A 17,141-nucleotide genomic window follows, 5' to 3' on the forward strand; every position below is an offset into this window, starting at 1 on the left:
AGCACAGCAGGTCAGGCAGCATCCAGGGAACAGGAGATTCGACGTTTCGGGCACAGGCCCTTCTTCAGGAATCTTTCCTGAAGAAGGGCCTGTGCCCGAAACGTCGAATCTCCTGTTCCCTGGATGCTGCCTGACCTGCTGTGCTGTTCCAGCAATAAAGTTTCAACCTAGATCACATGGAATACATGGCCATTTGGATATTAAACTGGCTCAAAGGTAGAAGACAGAGGGTGGTAGTGGAGGGTTGTTTTTTAGACTGGAAGCCTGTCTCCAGTACAGTGTCTCAAGGATCGGTGCTGGGTCCACTACTTTTCATCATTTATATTAATGATTTGCATGTGTGCACAAGAGGTATAGTTAGTAAGTTTGCCGATGACTCTAAAATTGGAAGTGCAGTGTACAGCGAAGAAGATTACCTCAGATTACAATGAGATCATGATCAAATGGGCCAATGAGCTGAGAATTGGCAGTTGGAGTTTAGTTTCGATAAATGTGAGGTGCTTCATTTTGGAAAACCAAATCTTAACAGGACTTATACATTTAATGGTAAGGTCGTCGGGGGTGTTGCTGAAAAAAAAGAGACCTTGGAATGCAGGTTCATAGCTCCTTGAAAGTAGAGTTGCGGGTAGATAGGATAGTGAAGAAGGCATTTGGTATCCTTTATTTTCTTGGTCAGAGTATTGAGTACAGGAGTTGGGCGGTCATGTTGCAGCTGTACAGGACATTGGTTAGGCCACTGATGGAATGTTGCGTGCAATTCTCGTCTCCTTCCTATCAGAAGGATGTTGTGAAACTTGAAAGGGTTCAGAAAATATTTAAAAGAATGTTGCCAGGGTTGGAGGATTTGAGCTATAGGGAGAGGTTGAATAGGCTAGGACTGTTTTCCCCTGGAGCATCGGAGACTGAGGGGTGACCTTTTTGAGGTTTTCAAAATCATGAGGGGCATGAATAGGATAAATAGGCAAAGTCTTTTGCCTGGGGTGCGGGAGTCCTGAACTAGAGGGGGGAAAGATATAAAAGAGACTTAAGAGGCAACGTTTTGATGCAGAGGGTGGTACGTGTATGGAATGAGCTGCCAAAGGAAGTGGTGGAGGCTGATACAATTGCACCATTTAAAAGGAGACAGGCTTCCAGTCTAAAAAACAACCCTCCACTACAACCCTCTGTCTTCTACCTTTGAGCCAGTTTAATATCCAAATGGCTATGTATTCCATGTGATCTAGGTTGAAACTTTATGGGTATATGAATAGGAAAGATTTGGAGAGATATGGGTCAGGTGCTGGCAGATGGTACTGGATTGGATTGGAATATCTGGTCAGCACGGACGAGTTGGACCGAGGGGTCTGTTTCCATGCCGTACATCTCTAGGACTCTATATACTAGCTTCAGAATAGAGAATTATGAAGTAAAAACTTAGCTGATCCAAAGAAATCTGCCAAAGAAAAAAAACTTGCCCAATGTACTCCATCTAGAAAGACAAGGGCAGTAGATACACAGGAACACCTTGCAAATTATGCGCCTTTTGTTTTTTTCAACATGTAGTTGTTAGGTACAGAGCCAATGCATGGCAATTTTGTATCATACATGAACCAAAAGAGAAATGTGCAAAAAAGCTTGATCATATCATGTACGGATTTAGAATACATTACATTTACAGATTTGTTAACAGGACATTATTTCACCAAAATGAAAAACCACTTTCAGGAGCCTTGGTAAATTTCTGCAGTGTACCTTGTAGGTGGTATACTGTGTGTTGGTGTGGAGGGAGTGGATGGTTGTAGATGTCCCAATCAAGCAGGTAGCTTTGTCCTGGATGGTGTCAACCTTCTTAAGTGAATTGCAAATGGAGAGTATTTCATCACATTCTTGATTAGTTAATGCAGAATCCTAGAAGTTAGCAGAAACTTCGTTGGCACTTGCCACACTTCTCCCTGATAATTTTTATAACTTAATAGCACAATACACCTTTTGTAAAGAAAGGATATCATCTTTATGTTGTTGATCCCTATAAATAGTACAGTGAGAGTGTGATGTTATCCATTTTATGAATAGAAAGATGACATACCATCTAAATAAAAAGAGTGCTTTGGTGCAGAGGGATTTGGGTATCCTCATGTATTAATCACAGAAAACTAGTAAGTAGGTATAGCAGGTAATAAAGAAGGCAAAATGAATTTTGGCATTTATTGCTAAAGGTATAAAGTATGAGTGTTGTTGCAACTGTACAAGACTTTAGTAAGATTGCACCTGCAAACAGTTTTGGTCCCCTTACATAGGAAGGGATATAGTTATATTCAGACAGTTCAGAAGAGGTTCGCGAGGTTGATTTAATAAATGAGGAGTTTGTCTTATGAAGAGAGAATGAACACTTCAGAAGTGTTCTATTCTGTACTGTTTTGAAGATTGAGAGGAGTTTGGGGTGTATGAGACACTGAAGCAGATTGACAAACTAGCCATAGAGAGAATGTTGCCTAGAACCTAGAATGAAAGTCATAGTTTTAGGATAAGGGATAGCATACTTAAAACGGAGACAAGGAGAAATTAATTCTCTCAAAGAGTCTTGAATCTGTGGACTTCACTACCCCAAAGAATGATGGGTGCAGGGACATTGAGTAAATTTGAGGAGGAGATAGATGGCTTTTTAATTAGTAATGGGTTGAAGGCTTATGGAGAGTAGAGTAGAGTTGAGGTTGAGGTGAGATCAGCCCTGATCATATTAAATGGAGCAGGCTTGAGGGGTTGAGTTGTCTACTTTTACTCCTCGTTTTTATAAAAGGTCCATTCTGCTACTGAGCCTGTACTTGGGTGTTTAGATCGTGTTGGGCTCCTAAACGTTTCCAGTAATGTCACATTAGTGTTAGATGCTTATAGTCATAGCCTGCATAATTTTTGCAACAGTTAATTGCATGCCTATCAATGCTTTCACTTACATTGTGACTGGTGCCATTTACTCCAAAATTGTGTCTGTGATGTATGCAATAGTTTGAAGCTTTACATAGTCACCCAAACAACAGGTACAGACAATTCCAATTTCTTAAAGTCTTTGTTAACATAAGTGATAAAGTTCAAGAAATAAAGAATCAGTTTAGGTGATAATATATATGTAAATCTTTCTTTAGGAGTCATCCATTTGTTTTTTTTTAAATTGTGTTATTCTATGCTGTTCAAAAATAGTTTAATACCCATTCATATAGGATAATGTCATATCCCATTACCATATATCACCCAGGTACACAGGTTAGGTATGCAGGCATAGTGTCACAAAATGCCATGCACAATGGTCATCAATAACTCTTTCATTGTTATTTTAACTTATCATTTTGTTTAAGTATCAGTGAAATTGTTTCTGAGTGTAGTGTCTTGAATCTAATCATGTAAGAAAATAGAGTTAGCAAGCAGACTGAATATTATCATATTCTATTATTGTGATCTCACTACCTCCCAGATAATCCTCTAATATAAAAATACTAATTGACTCTGTTTGGTTATACAAAATTAAATCCAAAATAACCTGTTCCCTCATGCATTCCTCAACATATAACATATAACATATAATGGGCAGCGCAGTGGTTAGCACTGCTGCCTCACAGCACCAGAGACCCGGGTTCAATTCCTGCCTCAGGCGACTAACTGTGTGGAGTTTGCACATTCTCCCCATGCATGGGTTTCCTCCGGGTGCTCCAGTTTCCTCCCACAGTCCAAAAATGTACAGGTTAGGTGAATTGGCCATGCTAAATTGCCCGTAGTGTTAGGTGAAGGGGTAAACGTAGGGGAATGGGTCTGGGTGCGCTGCGCTTCGGTGGCTCTGTGTGGACTTGTTGGGCCGAAGGGCCTGTTTCCACACTGTAAGTAATCTAATCTAATCTAATCTAAAACAAAATAATGATAAAAATACTCAGTAGGTCTGTCAGAAACTGACGAAACAAATAACCTTGTGAATCCATCAGCTGTCGGCATCTGTATTTTCCACCCTTGGTTATTTCTGAGCTCCATAGATACTCATTTTCCTAATGAAAATTTTTTTATTGTCTTTTTATCATCTTTTATTATCTGGGTTATTCTCCCTCCTTGTCCATTTTATTGATTTTTTTTTCCAAACGTCAAGATTTTTGAAAATATGTTTGCTTCACAGCTTTGATCAACCAGCAACCACATCTCCGTACAAGCTAAAAGATCAAATCTATTTTTTCCATTAACTAATCAATTGTGGTATGAATATTTTGTGCACTAGATTTAACACCTTTAATTTTAACTTTCTGTAACTCTTTTCTGATGTGATCTTAGTCAATGATGCTTTGTTACTATTCTTCAGCTCTGGTCAACATCTGCTCAGTTTACTTTGATAAACAGGCTTAATTTTTCCCTTCAAACTTTGAAGATTTACCTTTGCCTGAAGCTTCCTTCTCCCTTTTTAGTTTGAAGTCTTTCTACTGCCACAGTTACTCCATTCACAGGGTAGCCTTCTCTTTCCCCAGTAATGGTGACGCCCAGTACCTAAGACTAAGCTGAAGTAAAACAAGACAGGCAAGACATGTGGCAAGTGATACTGTGTCAGGGCCAAAAACCTACCCTTGATATTGTGACATTTTCAAAACGTTCATCATAAACATCATGGGGATTGCAAATGGTCAGAATCGCATTTGGACAGTATGAATACATTAAAATGCTGCAAGTGTCAGGTCAGGGTAAGAATTGAAGAAATAAAGTATCAGTGAAGCAAGCGAAGAAAGCTGGCATGAGCGGGTAGCAGTAATGAGACAATAGCAGTGGCAAAATGTGTACACTGTGGTCAAAGGGAATTCAGATTGCAGAAGCATGGCAGATAGAGCATACAAGTAAGGAGCAAAAGTCAGTCACTTGGATCTTTGAGCCTGCTGTGTTATTCAATGCGATCTTGGCTGATCTGATTTTAACCTCAACCCTACACTTCTGCACACAAACTTCTGATAATCTTCCATCCCCTTGGTAATCAAGAAGCTATCTACTTCTGCCTTAAAAATATTTAAAGATGCTGCACTTGAGAAGAGATGTGGAGGAAGGGAGGAAGTGATGATGGCTCTGTAATTTTCTAGTTTTGAAGCTCATTTATTTTGTGCCCAATTGTGTTAACTTGGTATTATAAGTTGTTTTAAACCTGTTCCTTTTATTTGCACAGTAATGGATTAATTAAGTGTAAAAAGTACGGTTAATTGTTTGTTAAATATTTCTGTGTTTAATTGCTGGAAATTGGTCACTGCAGCTGGAAATTGGTCACTGCAGCTGGAATAAACTGCTGAGCAGGTGGAGTTTTGCATTCCTTTAAAAATATTTAACCAACTTCAGATGTATGTTTAACAGTGAACGTCTTCACATGTATCAATGGCGCTCATACACGAAGCTTGACCACACAAATTACTGACGCATACTTAGTAGTTGGCTGGTCTTTCTGTTCCAGCTTTCTGAATTTGTGCATTGTAAATTTTTGGCATTAAAATTGAGCATAAGAGTACCAGGACTTTGTTAGGGGCAGGAGTTTTCAGATGTAGGATTTCTATCCCACCATGCAGTGTGTCAGTGAGGAATGCATCCTCACAAATCACAGTAGCTCTTCTAACCATTTAACACTTCATGTAGTGTTGGTTGAGTGGAGGTTGGACTGTCTCAATCTGGTTGGCTAGGTGCTCTGTTATCCCAGCAGCACCAGCACCAGTGGCAGTTGCGATCAGGACTAGAGCTACAATTAATCCCAGAATCTGCAGTCGAGAACCAGGTATTTGTTTGTGGTTTCATGGAAGAAAACTAGAGAAAATGAGTGAACCAGTGGATAACTGCTGGAGGACAGCCTTTTGTCTGGGAACGGGGGCACTGAGCAGTGAGCATCTGGTGTGAAACAGAAGCCCTCAGGTGCACCTTCACCCCCATCTAAGACTCCGGCAATATGTACTGATCTTCCCAATTCCTTGAATTCCTCCGGCCAGCCTCCAAATTGAAACCCCACAGGTGCAGATACTTGAGAGCCTCAGCTGGGGCAAAGCCAAGCATTAGGTTGAAATTGCAGACAGGTGAGGATAGTTGGAAGAGAGTAGGAGGACCATCTAGGGAATTTTACTGCGCCTTAACCAGCATGCACACCTACTGGAGGACTACAATTCTGCCTCTGTCTGGATTGCTGTGAAGAGAAGGAAGATGATGACTGGAAAGCATTATAAAAATACACCAGAGTTATACATTCACTTAAGTTATTTCCCGCAGTTTCTGAGATTAAGACCATCCCCAGCTATTTTAATGGATTTATTCTCCCCCTACCCAGGCCTGTGATCTGTATTTATCCATCCCTTTGACCTACCCCTGAAATCACCTTGAGTCTTATCCACTATTTTCCTTTGGCTATCACAAAGCGTAGCTCATCTTAGTGACCTCATACAGTCATAGAGATGTACAGCATGGAAACAGACTCTTTGGTCCAACTTGTCCATGCCGACAAGATATCCTAACCTAATCTAGTCCCATTTGCTAGCACTTGCCCCATATCCCTATAATCCCTTCCTAGTCATACACCAATCCAGATGCCTTTTAAGTGCTGTTATTGTACGAGCTTCCACCACTTCCTTTGGCAGCTCATTCCATGCATGCACCATCCTCCGTGTGAAAATGTTGCCCCTTTGGTCCCTCCTATATCTTCCCCTCTCAACCTAAACCAATGCCATCTAGTTCTGGACTTACCTACCCCAGGGAAAATACTTTGTCGTTTTATCCTATCCATGTCCCTCATGACTTTATAAACCTCTATAAGGTCACCCCTCAGCCTCCGACGCTCCAGGGAAAATAGCCCCAGCCTATTCAGCCACCCCCTATAGCTCAAATCCTCCAACCCTGGCAACATCTTTTATAAATCTTCTCTGAGCCTTTTCAAGTTAAACAAAATCCTTCCGGTATTAAGGGGACCAGAATAGCACACAATATTCCAAAAGTGGCCTAACAAGTGTCCTGTACAGCTGCAACATGACCTCCCAACTCCTGCAATCATTACTCTGACCAATAAAGAAAAGCATACCAAACGCCGCCTTCACTATCCTATCTACCTGCGACTCTACTTTCAAGAAGCTCTGAACCTGCACTCCAGCGTCTTTGTTTAGCAACACTCCCCAGGACCTTACTATTAAGTATAGAAGTCCTGCTCTGATTTGCTTTTCCAAAATGCAGCACCTCGCATTTATCTAAATTAAACTCCCATCTGCCACTCCTCAGTGCATTGGTCCATCTGATCAAGATCCCATTGTCATCTGAGTAACCTTCTTTGCTGTCCACTACATCTCAATTTTGGTGTCATCTGCAAACTTACTAGCTACACCTCCTATGTTCAAATCCAAATCTTTTACATAAATAACAAAAAGTAGTGGACCTAGCACCGATCCTTGTGGCACTCCACTGGCCTCCAATCTGAAAAACAACCCTCCACCATCACCCTCTGTCTTCCACCTTCGAGCCAGTTCTATATCCAAATGGATGGTTCTCCCTGTACTCAATGAGATCTAACCTTGCTATCCAGTCTCCCATGAGGAGTCTTGTCGAATGCCTTACTGAAGTCCATATAGATAATGTCTACCGCTCTGCCCTCTTCAATCCTCTTTGTTACTTCTTCAAAAGACTCAATCAAGGTCATGAGACATGATTTCCCAATGCACAAAGCCATGCTGACTATGTGTAATCAGTCCTTGCCTTTCCAAATACATGTAAATCCTGTCCCTCAGGATTCCTTCCAATAACTTGCCTATCACTGATGTCAGGCTCACTGGTCTATAGTTCCCTATTTTTCCTTATCATCTTTCTTAAATAGTGGCACTACATTAGCTAAACTCCAGTCTTTTGGCCCCCATCTTTGACTATCGATGATACAGATATCTCAGCAAGGAGCCCAGCAGTTACTTCCCTAGCTTCCCACGGAGTTCTAGGATGCATCCAATCAGGTCTTGGCGACTTCTAAATGTTTCAAGACATCCAGCACCACTGCCTTTGAAATAGGGATATTGTCAAGGCATCAGCATCTATTTCCCCACATTCTATACCTTCCATGTCCTTCTCCACAGTAAACAATGATGCAAAGTACTTGTTTTGTGTTTCCACATATAGGCCACCTTGCTGATCTTTGAGGGGCCCTATTGGTTCCCTCGTTATCCTTTTGTCCTTAATGTATTTATAGAAACCCTTTGGATTCTTCTTAACTCTATTTGCTAAAGCCATCTCATGTCCCCTTTTTGCTCTCCTTATTTCCCTCTAAAGTATACTCCTACTGCCTTGTACTCTTTCCCTCTTTAGGCTGTGTACCCTCCCCACAAATGTTGTTACCCTACTTTCCTCGAAACACCAATTCTTAATTCCACTGGTCATTCAAATTACTATTTGGTAATCAACTGTAGTATTGTCATTAAAATGCTCAAATGAGTTGTCACCACTCAGTTTATACTTGCATCTCACAACATTCTTTAATTAATTCCCAGCTCCCTTCATTTTGTTTTCTGCTCACAGCTCTCAGGCTATGCTGGCCAAAATGACAAATCTCTGATTTCTCTGGATACAATTAAATGATTTCCACCACCAGCAATCTTTAGATTGCACATCTTGATTCCATTCAGCCTGCCTGGATGGTTTCATCAATGTGCCAAGACTTCAATTTTCCACTTTTCTTTTTATATGCTACCTTTTGGCAACACCATTGATTATCATCTGCAACATGTAGCGTATACTGCACCAGACGGAGTGCAGCTGTTCAGGAAGACCGCTCACCAGCACCTTTTGAGAGCAATTAGGGATGTGCAAATGCTGGCTTTGATAGTGATAAGAACACCTCAGTAATATAAAATGTTCAATTAAATTTTGTGAATGTTTAAAGCTATGCAATGCCGTCCTATTTGGCTGCATAACCAGTATTAAATTCTTGATCAGCAAGAACTTTGTTCAGTGCAGGATCTCTCATCCAAAACTACACATGGAAGCAATTAATTTCCTCCCTCTATATGGCAACGTAAATAGAATGCAATGGTGCACAATCTTGGTGTCTTCTTTTACCCTGCAATGAAGTTTAACCCTCCATCCTGGATGCCATCAATTATGTTTCTCCTTCTGACCTGACTTCATCCCTCCATTGCTCTCCTTGGCATGAACCCAAGTTCTGCCTTTAGAATATTGCCATGTGTTCAAAGCTCCATCACCCACATCCAATCTTGCATTACTATGCTGCCCCTTTCCTCTTGTTTGCTAGCCTCCATTTGATTTTTTTCTTGCTTATAAATTCATTTTTTGGCCAATCTTTTGCCCCATTCCTTATTATCATTGCCACTACTTTCAGATTTTGTTCCTGTACATTTTCTTTCACTCATTGGTGTCCCTTTTCTGTATACTTTTGACTGCAGAAGTAATACCTTTGGTTTTCTATCCTTCTCTTCGCCTTGAATTTCTGCCCCTCCTTTAAAAACTCCCTGAAAATCGATCTCTAACCTGCCATTTTACTCATTTTTTTGACTGAAGTGCTCTGGGATGTTTATTAATTCAAAACAGCTTTGTAAGTGAAAGTTGTTAATTCGCATCAAGTGACAAATTTTGTATTTCAGTTTTTTATGAAGTAAATTAATCTGGTTAAATGTTTCAAACATAATAGGTATTTAAAAAAAAAAGGAACTCTATAAAAATGTTTTGAAATTATATTACATTTAACTCATGTAAATGGTCCAAATGAAATACTCCTTTTTAACCGTAGTTACAAGGCCAATTGCCAGAAATTTCAATTTGTGGGAAGTCATCAGAACTGAATTCTGGGAAAAGACCACCTTTGTTTTCCCTTGTGTTGTACTGCTCAATAATAACCTTGGCCAGATAGAGCCTTGACATTTTATGTAAATCACAGGGGGCCAGCAGAAAGGGTTTTGCCAATTTTGAGCTTGCTGTGGCATACAGATCTTTTATGTTCAGTTTCCTTATTTAAACTTCAAGGCGTGTTTTAAACATAGGTCAGTTCTTTCCTATTTTATTTAGAGATTTGTTCATGTTTTTTCCATCTCATCGGGGTCATCCCCTACTTGCCGTTCTTCCTTTTTCCAAGAGGGAAGGCTGTACTTAAGATTGGATGATGTCATCTGATTCTCCAAGAATAGCTTTGCATTCTGGCTGTCCACAGACGTCACTTTCTGTAATAGCGATTGAGTGAAATCTAAGTAGTTTTTTTTTCAAAAGCGTGGGCTTCAGCCCTGTCTAAAAGGAAAGCAGTCATTTATCTTCTAATGCCTTCCTTATGCTGTGTGTCTAAGTTTAATTAGAAACGTTTTATGCCTTGAGCAAACTCTGTTAAAAATGCGTGGTTCTTCACTTGCAGAAACCGATGACTACGCAGAGATCATAGATGAAGAGGACACATATACCATGCCCTCCAGTAAGTACATTTGCAGTTCTGTAATGGCTATACGTGGCCCATATTTAAACATCTGTTGAATAATAAACGTTTACGTCAGCATCAGGTTTGTACGAGTGTGTGTGAGATCTGAGGCATTCAGAGTAAGTCGATGTCCAAGTTCTAGCTTGATCTAGAGCGAACAAAACAAAACTCTCTACAGTAGGCAACAAAAAACTTAGTTTCTGACATTGTTTAGAAATATTTATAATGCTGTTGCTTAGAACATGGTGTTCAATTTCATAGCCACATTAAAACCCATTTGTTGCTTGTACTGAGTAATTCTTGAAAGTTGTGTGCTTTGAATGAAGTTCTCACAGCAGTTTTGTTAATGCTTAATCCAGCGATGTTTGATAAATTGTTAGCAGTTGTTTCAAAGTCCAAAGTAAATTTAAAGTGCTTGCTATTTGATTCCTTTTTTTTCATATTTTTCTGAGGACACAATTGCTCAAAATATAAAGTATTGTTTTTAATAGCACGGTAGTATTGCAGTCATGCAGGATATTGATTGAGAGAACTGAGCGTGAACCAGTTTCTCCAGTGATTCATCCAAGTTTCACAGAGGTGGCTGGCCATTGATGAATGGATAATTGGAAGTTATTCATAACTAGACTAATTGAGTAGTTGAAGCATGACAGTTGATTTGACTGCAGCTGTTAACTGAATTTTGGTGTGTATTGTTTCCCACGATATATTGGTACTTGAGGTATTATATTAGTGTTGCATCTAATATTAAATTTGTCTGACAGTGAATAGGATATATATCATATTCTGCCAGAGTAAGATAAAAAGCAATACATTATATAGAGTTAAAATCCTATACTTATCTTTTCATGTTGTTAACAAAATTACTCACTGCTTTAATTATTAGTATTAATGAAATTTTGGAAACAGATCAATATCACCACTTATTCTGTTGGAATACTTAAGGTTTTAATGTCTACTGGGCAAAAGACAGTGGAAGGCCAGTCCCTAATATCAGTATATAACAACAATGTAGTTCCCCAGCATATTCATTCATGTAAAATGCCTCAAGGCATTTTTCAGGTAGCTATCAAACAAGTTTGAGGATGAAAAGGACTCAGTTTTAAGGAGTAGCTTAAAGGAAGAAAGAGAGGGCGAGAGATCTGTGGAGGAATCTGCAAAGCTTAGGTCCTCAGCAGCTGGAAGTATAGTCTCCAGTGGTGAACCAATTAAAGTTGAGCATGCTGAATCATCCAGAATTAGAAGAATACAGATATTTTAGAAGGCTGAAGGGCTGCAAAGAATTAGAGATTGGAAGTAGCAAGATCCTACAGAAATTTGAAAACTTTAGATTGCTGTATGTTCATTTCTGCCACAAGCAGTTTCTGTGATTGGTCATTAAAACAGAAAGACTAACCATTCATAATAAACCAGCCAGTGTTTTAATGATGAGGTGAGGTTAACGATTTGGCTAGGTTTGTTGGGCTTTCTCATACTGACTGATCTCCTTTGATCTTTTATTATTTTAAATTTTATTTCAGAATTTTAGCATGCATAATTTAGTTTTCTATAATTATTTAACCTGCTGTGAATCTACCGCATACTCAATTTTTTTTCAGTGAGTGAGTGCAGAAGGATGGTGGAGGCAGAAACCCTCATAAGAAGCATTTAGATGTATACTTGCAGTGCGATGGCCTACAGGGCTATGGGCTAAATGCTGGAAAGTGGCATTAGAATAGATAGATGGTTATTTTTGATCGGCGCAGACTTGATGGATTGAAGGGCCTCATTCTGTCTTACAGACCATGCTATGACTCATAGAAAATCAGTAAATGTGAGAATTTTGGGGTTTATCAAAGTCTCTAATACTGGGAAGATGGTTCCAGCATTTGTGAGCTGATCATGGGCATTGCTTCTGAGACAAAGATCTAAGAAATGAAAGTCACAGCCTGTCAGTTGAAGTTGAAAGTGCTATCATGATCTAATTCAAGATATAGAGGGATCCTGGAATTTGCATAAATTGGAAATGATCTGATATGTGGAAGAGTGTGAGCTTGAATAATGATGATCAGATGTGGGATTATGGGTGGAAGATATTGCTAAGTGTGGTTGAAACTGCAGTGCTCATAAAGTAGGGGAATTAGGAGTTTCACAAGGTAATGTAAAGGGTGAGGGCTGAAAGCTCAATGAAGGTGAGAAGTATGTAAAAAGTGGGACATATTAAAAAATGACTTACGTTTATCTAATACCTTTTGTGACATCAGGGTGTTCCACAGTGTTTTACTATCAGTGAAGCACTTGTAAAGTTTTTTCAAACTTTTTAAAAGGTTCTAGGAAACACAACTGTCAATTTGCCACAAAAAATCATTCTGCTAATGATAGCCACTTTGTGAAACCAGGAATACCCCATGCACTGCACAAAAGTAATAATTGTCTCTACCACCTCTCACATTCAATTTTGAGATGTTGGTGAACCATTGCTGATTATCAGAACTAAGATGTAATGAGAGGCATGCCATAGGCATTGGTTCTGGGATTTCAACCGCTTAAAATTTATATAAATGACTTAGATGAAGGGATGGAGGGTTTGGTTGCTAGCTTTATTGGTACAAAAATAGGTAGGGAGCTAAAGAGGATGTAAGAAGTTTACAAAAAGGTATAGATACGTTAAGTGAGTGGGCCAAGCTTTGGCAAACAAAATATAATGTAGAAAATGTGAAATTTTTAATTTGGCAGGAAGAATAAAAAACATGTACTGGTGAGAAATTGCTGACTCTGAGAGGAGGATTTGGGTGCCCTAGTGTATGAATTGCTAATTGCTAGGTACACCATGTAATATGTAGGTACAGCAAGTCATTTCTTCTATAAGACATGCCTTAAAATCACTTATTTTGCACTGTTAAAAGTGCCATTTTTGGGATGAGATGCTAAACTGCGAATCTATCTGCACATTCAGGTGGATGTGGAAGATGCAATAGCACAGTTTCAAAGAACAAAGGAGTTATTCCAAATGTTCTAACCAACATTTATCCTTCAATCAACAGAAAAACAGATGATGTCATCATTGTCACGCTGCTTTTTGTGGAAGGATGCTGTATGCAAATTGTCTGCTGCATTGGAGGTGTAGTGGACAGCGAAGAGGGTTACTTCAGATTACAACAGGATCAGGCTAATGGGCTGAGAAGTGACAGAGGAAGTTTAATTCAGATAAATGCGTGGTGCTGCATTTTGGGAAAGCAAATCTTAGCAGGACTTACACACTTGATGGTAACGTCCTAGGGAGTATTGCTGAACAAAGAGACTTTGGAGTACAGGTTCATAGCTCCTTGAAAGTAGAATCGCAGGTAAATAGGATAGTGAAGAAGGCACTTGTCTGCTTGCCTTTTATTGGTCAGAGTATTGAGTGCAGGAGTCGGGAGGTCATGTTGCGGCTGTACAGGACATTGGTTAGGCCACTGTTGGAATATTGCGTGCAATTCTGGTCTCCTTCCTATCGGAAAGATGCTGTGAAACTTGAAAGGGTTCAGAAAAGATCTACAAGGATGTTGCCAGGGTTGGAGGATTTGAGCTATAGAGAGAGGCTGAACAGGCTGGGGCTGTATTCCCTGGGCGTCGGAGGCTGAGGGATGACCTTAGAGGTTTACAAAATTATGAGGGGTAAATAGGCAAAGTCTTTTCCCTGGGGTGCGGGAGTCCAGAACTAGCAGGCATAGGTTTAGGGTGAGAGGGGAAAGATATAAAAGAGACCCAAGGGGCAACTTTTTCACGCAGAGGGTGGTACGTGTATGGAATGAGCTGCCAGAGGATGTGGTGGAGGCTGGTACAATTGCAACATTTAAGAGGCATTTGAATGAGTATATGAATAGGAAGGGTTTGGAGGGATATGGGCCAGGTGCTGGCAGGTGGGACTAGATTGGGTTTGGTTATCTGGTCGGTATGGATGGGTTGGACCGAAAGATCTGTTTCCATGCTGTACATCTCTATGGCTCTATTTGCTACATTGTAACAGTTCAGAAGCAATTAATTGACTGTAAAGCACCTTGAGACTTCTTGAGCTGTTAAAAATGATGTGTAAATTTGTCCTACACATTTATAAAAATAGAAACCTGCTGTTTTGTTTGAATTTTTCATATATGAATGGTTTTAAAGTTTTTGTCATTTTTCTGCATGGAAGAATTTAATCTATTATTGAGCATTCATTGCAGTACCGTACTACATAAATTGCATTATTTTATATTTATCAACAAAAACTGTAATGTACACTGCTTTTTGATTCTCTTCCCCCTACTCCCAACTGCAATGCAGAAAGCTATGGCATAGATGAAGGTAATGAAACTGTTTATTAATCGTTGCCTGATTATTCTGCTTGCTGCCTGTTGGATGAATATAATTTTTGCCAAGTTGTGTGTCACTTAAGTACATAACCTTCTATCATTTTTATAAAAAGACTGTGAAAATAATGTTACACTCAAATTGACTTAATAGCTAATTCCTTCACCTTTTACAGCCAGAGATTATGAGATACAGAGGGAGAGAATTGAATTGGGCCGTTGCATTGGAGAGGGCCAGTTCGGTGATGTGCATCAAGGAATTTATATGAGTCCTGTGAGTAATTTAGACATTAAATCTATATGACAAGCTTAAAAGATTTTTGGTTGAACAGAAAATCAGAACCGCCCAGTAGTTTCAGTGTAAGAATGGAATCACATTCGGCAACATCATGTTCAAAAGTTGTTTTGCCCCTCATTCCGTGGAAGAGGCCCTGAACTGCATGTGTAAAATTTTTCTCCTTGTAACCAATGCAAAGACCATCCAATTGCCAAAATATCCTTCATTCAGATAGTTTGAAACCAAACATAAAGGAAATTTGAAAAGGATACCTTTTAACACTCTAGCCCCACTCCTGATACTCCTTATACTTTCCTACTGCCAAAACCTTTATTGCTAAGTGCTATAACAATAAGTGTGGGAAACTTGAACTTTGAAGTATCCCCCACAAAGCATGATTTGTACTCTGGAGTTGTGGGGCAGATTTTCACATTGGGCCAATCTTTGACTCATTTCTGTTACAGGTCCTTAAGCCCTCTGGGTCTCACCTTCATATCCCTAAACCACCTCTCTGCCTCTTCATGCCGCCCAAATCATCTCCATACTCATCCTTGCAACTTAATAGCATTCATGCTCACAGCCATAGCCAATCACCCAGTATCCACTGTTATCAACGCACCAAGCTACCTAGACTACACCACTTCCCATCATCATCCCTCCCAACATGCGCGCGCGCACACACACACACACACACACACACACACACACACACACACACACACACCTGTACAATTTCTACCCTAAAACATCCCAGATGGCCTCCTATTTGCAGAATCACAATTTCCCCTTCCATGTGATCAACAATGCTCTTCAGCACATCTCCTCCACTTCCCATGCCTCTGTCCTTGAACCCCACCCCTCGAATCACATCAAGGATAGAACCCCGACCGTCTACCCCACTAATATTTGGATACAGTGCATTATCTTTCACCACTTGTACCACGTACGGTCAGACCCCATCACCAGAGGTATATTTCCCTCCCCACCCTTATCTGCATTTCACAGAGACCATTCCCTCCATGACTCCCTCTTAAGGCCCACACCCCCAACCAACCCACCCTCCACACCTGGCACCTTCCCTTGCCAGCTCAAGAGGTGTAAAACCTGCGTCCATATCTCCCCCACCTCTCCTCCGCCCAAGATCCCAAAGAATTTTTTCACATCCAGCAGAGACTTTACTGCGCATCCACCTCATCTATTGTGTCCGTTGCTCTCGATATGTTCTCCTCTACATCAGGTAGATACGTTCCCATGTGTCTGCTGCCCATGTCCTTCAAGATGGTAGTGGTCAACAATTTGCAAGGTGTTGTGGTGAAGGCAGTGAATGTCTGTGATTGTAGTGCCAGTTAAGCAGCTTGCTCTGTCCTGGATGATGTCAAGCTACCCGAGTGTTGTTAGAATTGCAGTCATCCTGGCAAGTTTAGAGTATTCCAACATGCTCCTGACTAGATGGTGGACAGGCTTTAGAGAGTCTGGACGTGAGTTATTTGCCAAGGTGTTCCTAGCCTCTGACCTGGTCTTGTCGCTGCTTTATTTATATGGCAAGCCCAGTTCAGTTTTCGGTTGGTGTCAAGTGGCCTATTAGTTATAAAACAAACCAATCATATCAAATCTAACTTATTTTTAGCCTTATAAAACTGAAAAGTAATGTGGATTTTCAGAAGCACAGCCAAAAGTCACAGTTGTCTCGGTCATAAAGCTTTTTTGAAAGGTTTACATTGAAGTCTACTGAAACTGCAAGAGTAGATGGCAATCTTGTTTTTATCAGCAACACCAAATGGCTTGTCAATCACTATAGTGTGTGGGGTTTTTTTTGTCCCTGATGGATAACTTTGGCCTATTATTTTCATGATTAATTAACATCAAATCATGAAACATAAACTCCCTTGTAGGTCATCTAAGTTCAGTTTATGCTTGTTCAATTTGTCATCCTCGTGCTGGGTTGAAACTTTTGGGACGGCCAAAATGTGATCAACCAAAAGTCTGCTGTAATTTCAGAAGGTCCTGACTAGGTCAGGTTAATGCCCTGTCTCCTGCCCCCTGTTGGCACAAATGGTATCTGCTGAAAATGGAGGCTGCAGTCCACATCTAGGTATTGCCTGCCATTTTAAAAAGCTTTCAGAGTTAGCCCAGATGCACAAAATTCTGC

General features: G+C 40.2%; 1 protein-coding gene across 14 annotated transcripts in view; it reads left to right on the forward strand.

The window, feature by feature from the left end:
- LOC122548888 (focal adhesion kinase 1) overlaps positions 1-17,141 on the forward strand; it is a 511,554-nt gene that overhangs the window by 357,274 nt on the left and 137,139 nt on the right. For 10 of the 14 annotated variants that reach the window (XM_087986664.1, XM_087986658.1, XM_043687803.2 and 7 more), the window contains 3 exons: positions 10,346-10,402; positions 14,690-14,710; positions 14,892-14,989. In XM_087986664.1, coding sequence (XP_087842790.1) covers positions 10,346-10,402; positions 14,690-14,710; positions 14,892-14,989 — 176 coding nt within the window. Of the gene's footprint in view, positions 1-10,345; positions 10,403-14,689; positions 14,711-14,891; positions 14,990-17,141 lie in introns of those variants that run through there. The other 4 variants (XM_087986654.1, XM_087986663.1, XM_087986656.1 and 1 more) reach the window with 1 other exon arrangement.

Source organism: Chiloscyllium plagiosum, unplaced genomic scaffold (genome assembly GCF_037043375.1).
Source record: "Chiloscyllium plagiosum isolate Xiang-an unplaced genomic scaffold, Cpla_swu_hap1 HiC_scaffold_4, whole genome shotgun sequence".
Taxonomy (NCBI): Eukaryota; Metazoa; Chordata; class Chondrichthyes; order Orectolobiformes; family Hemiscylliidae; genus Chiloscyllium; species Chiloscyllium plagiosum.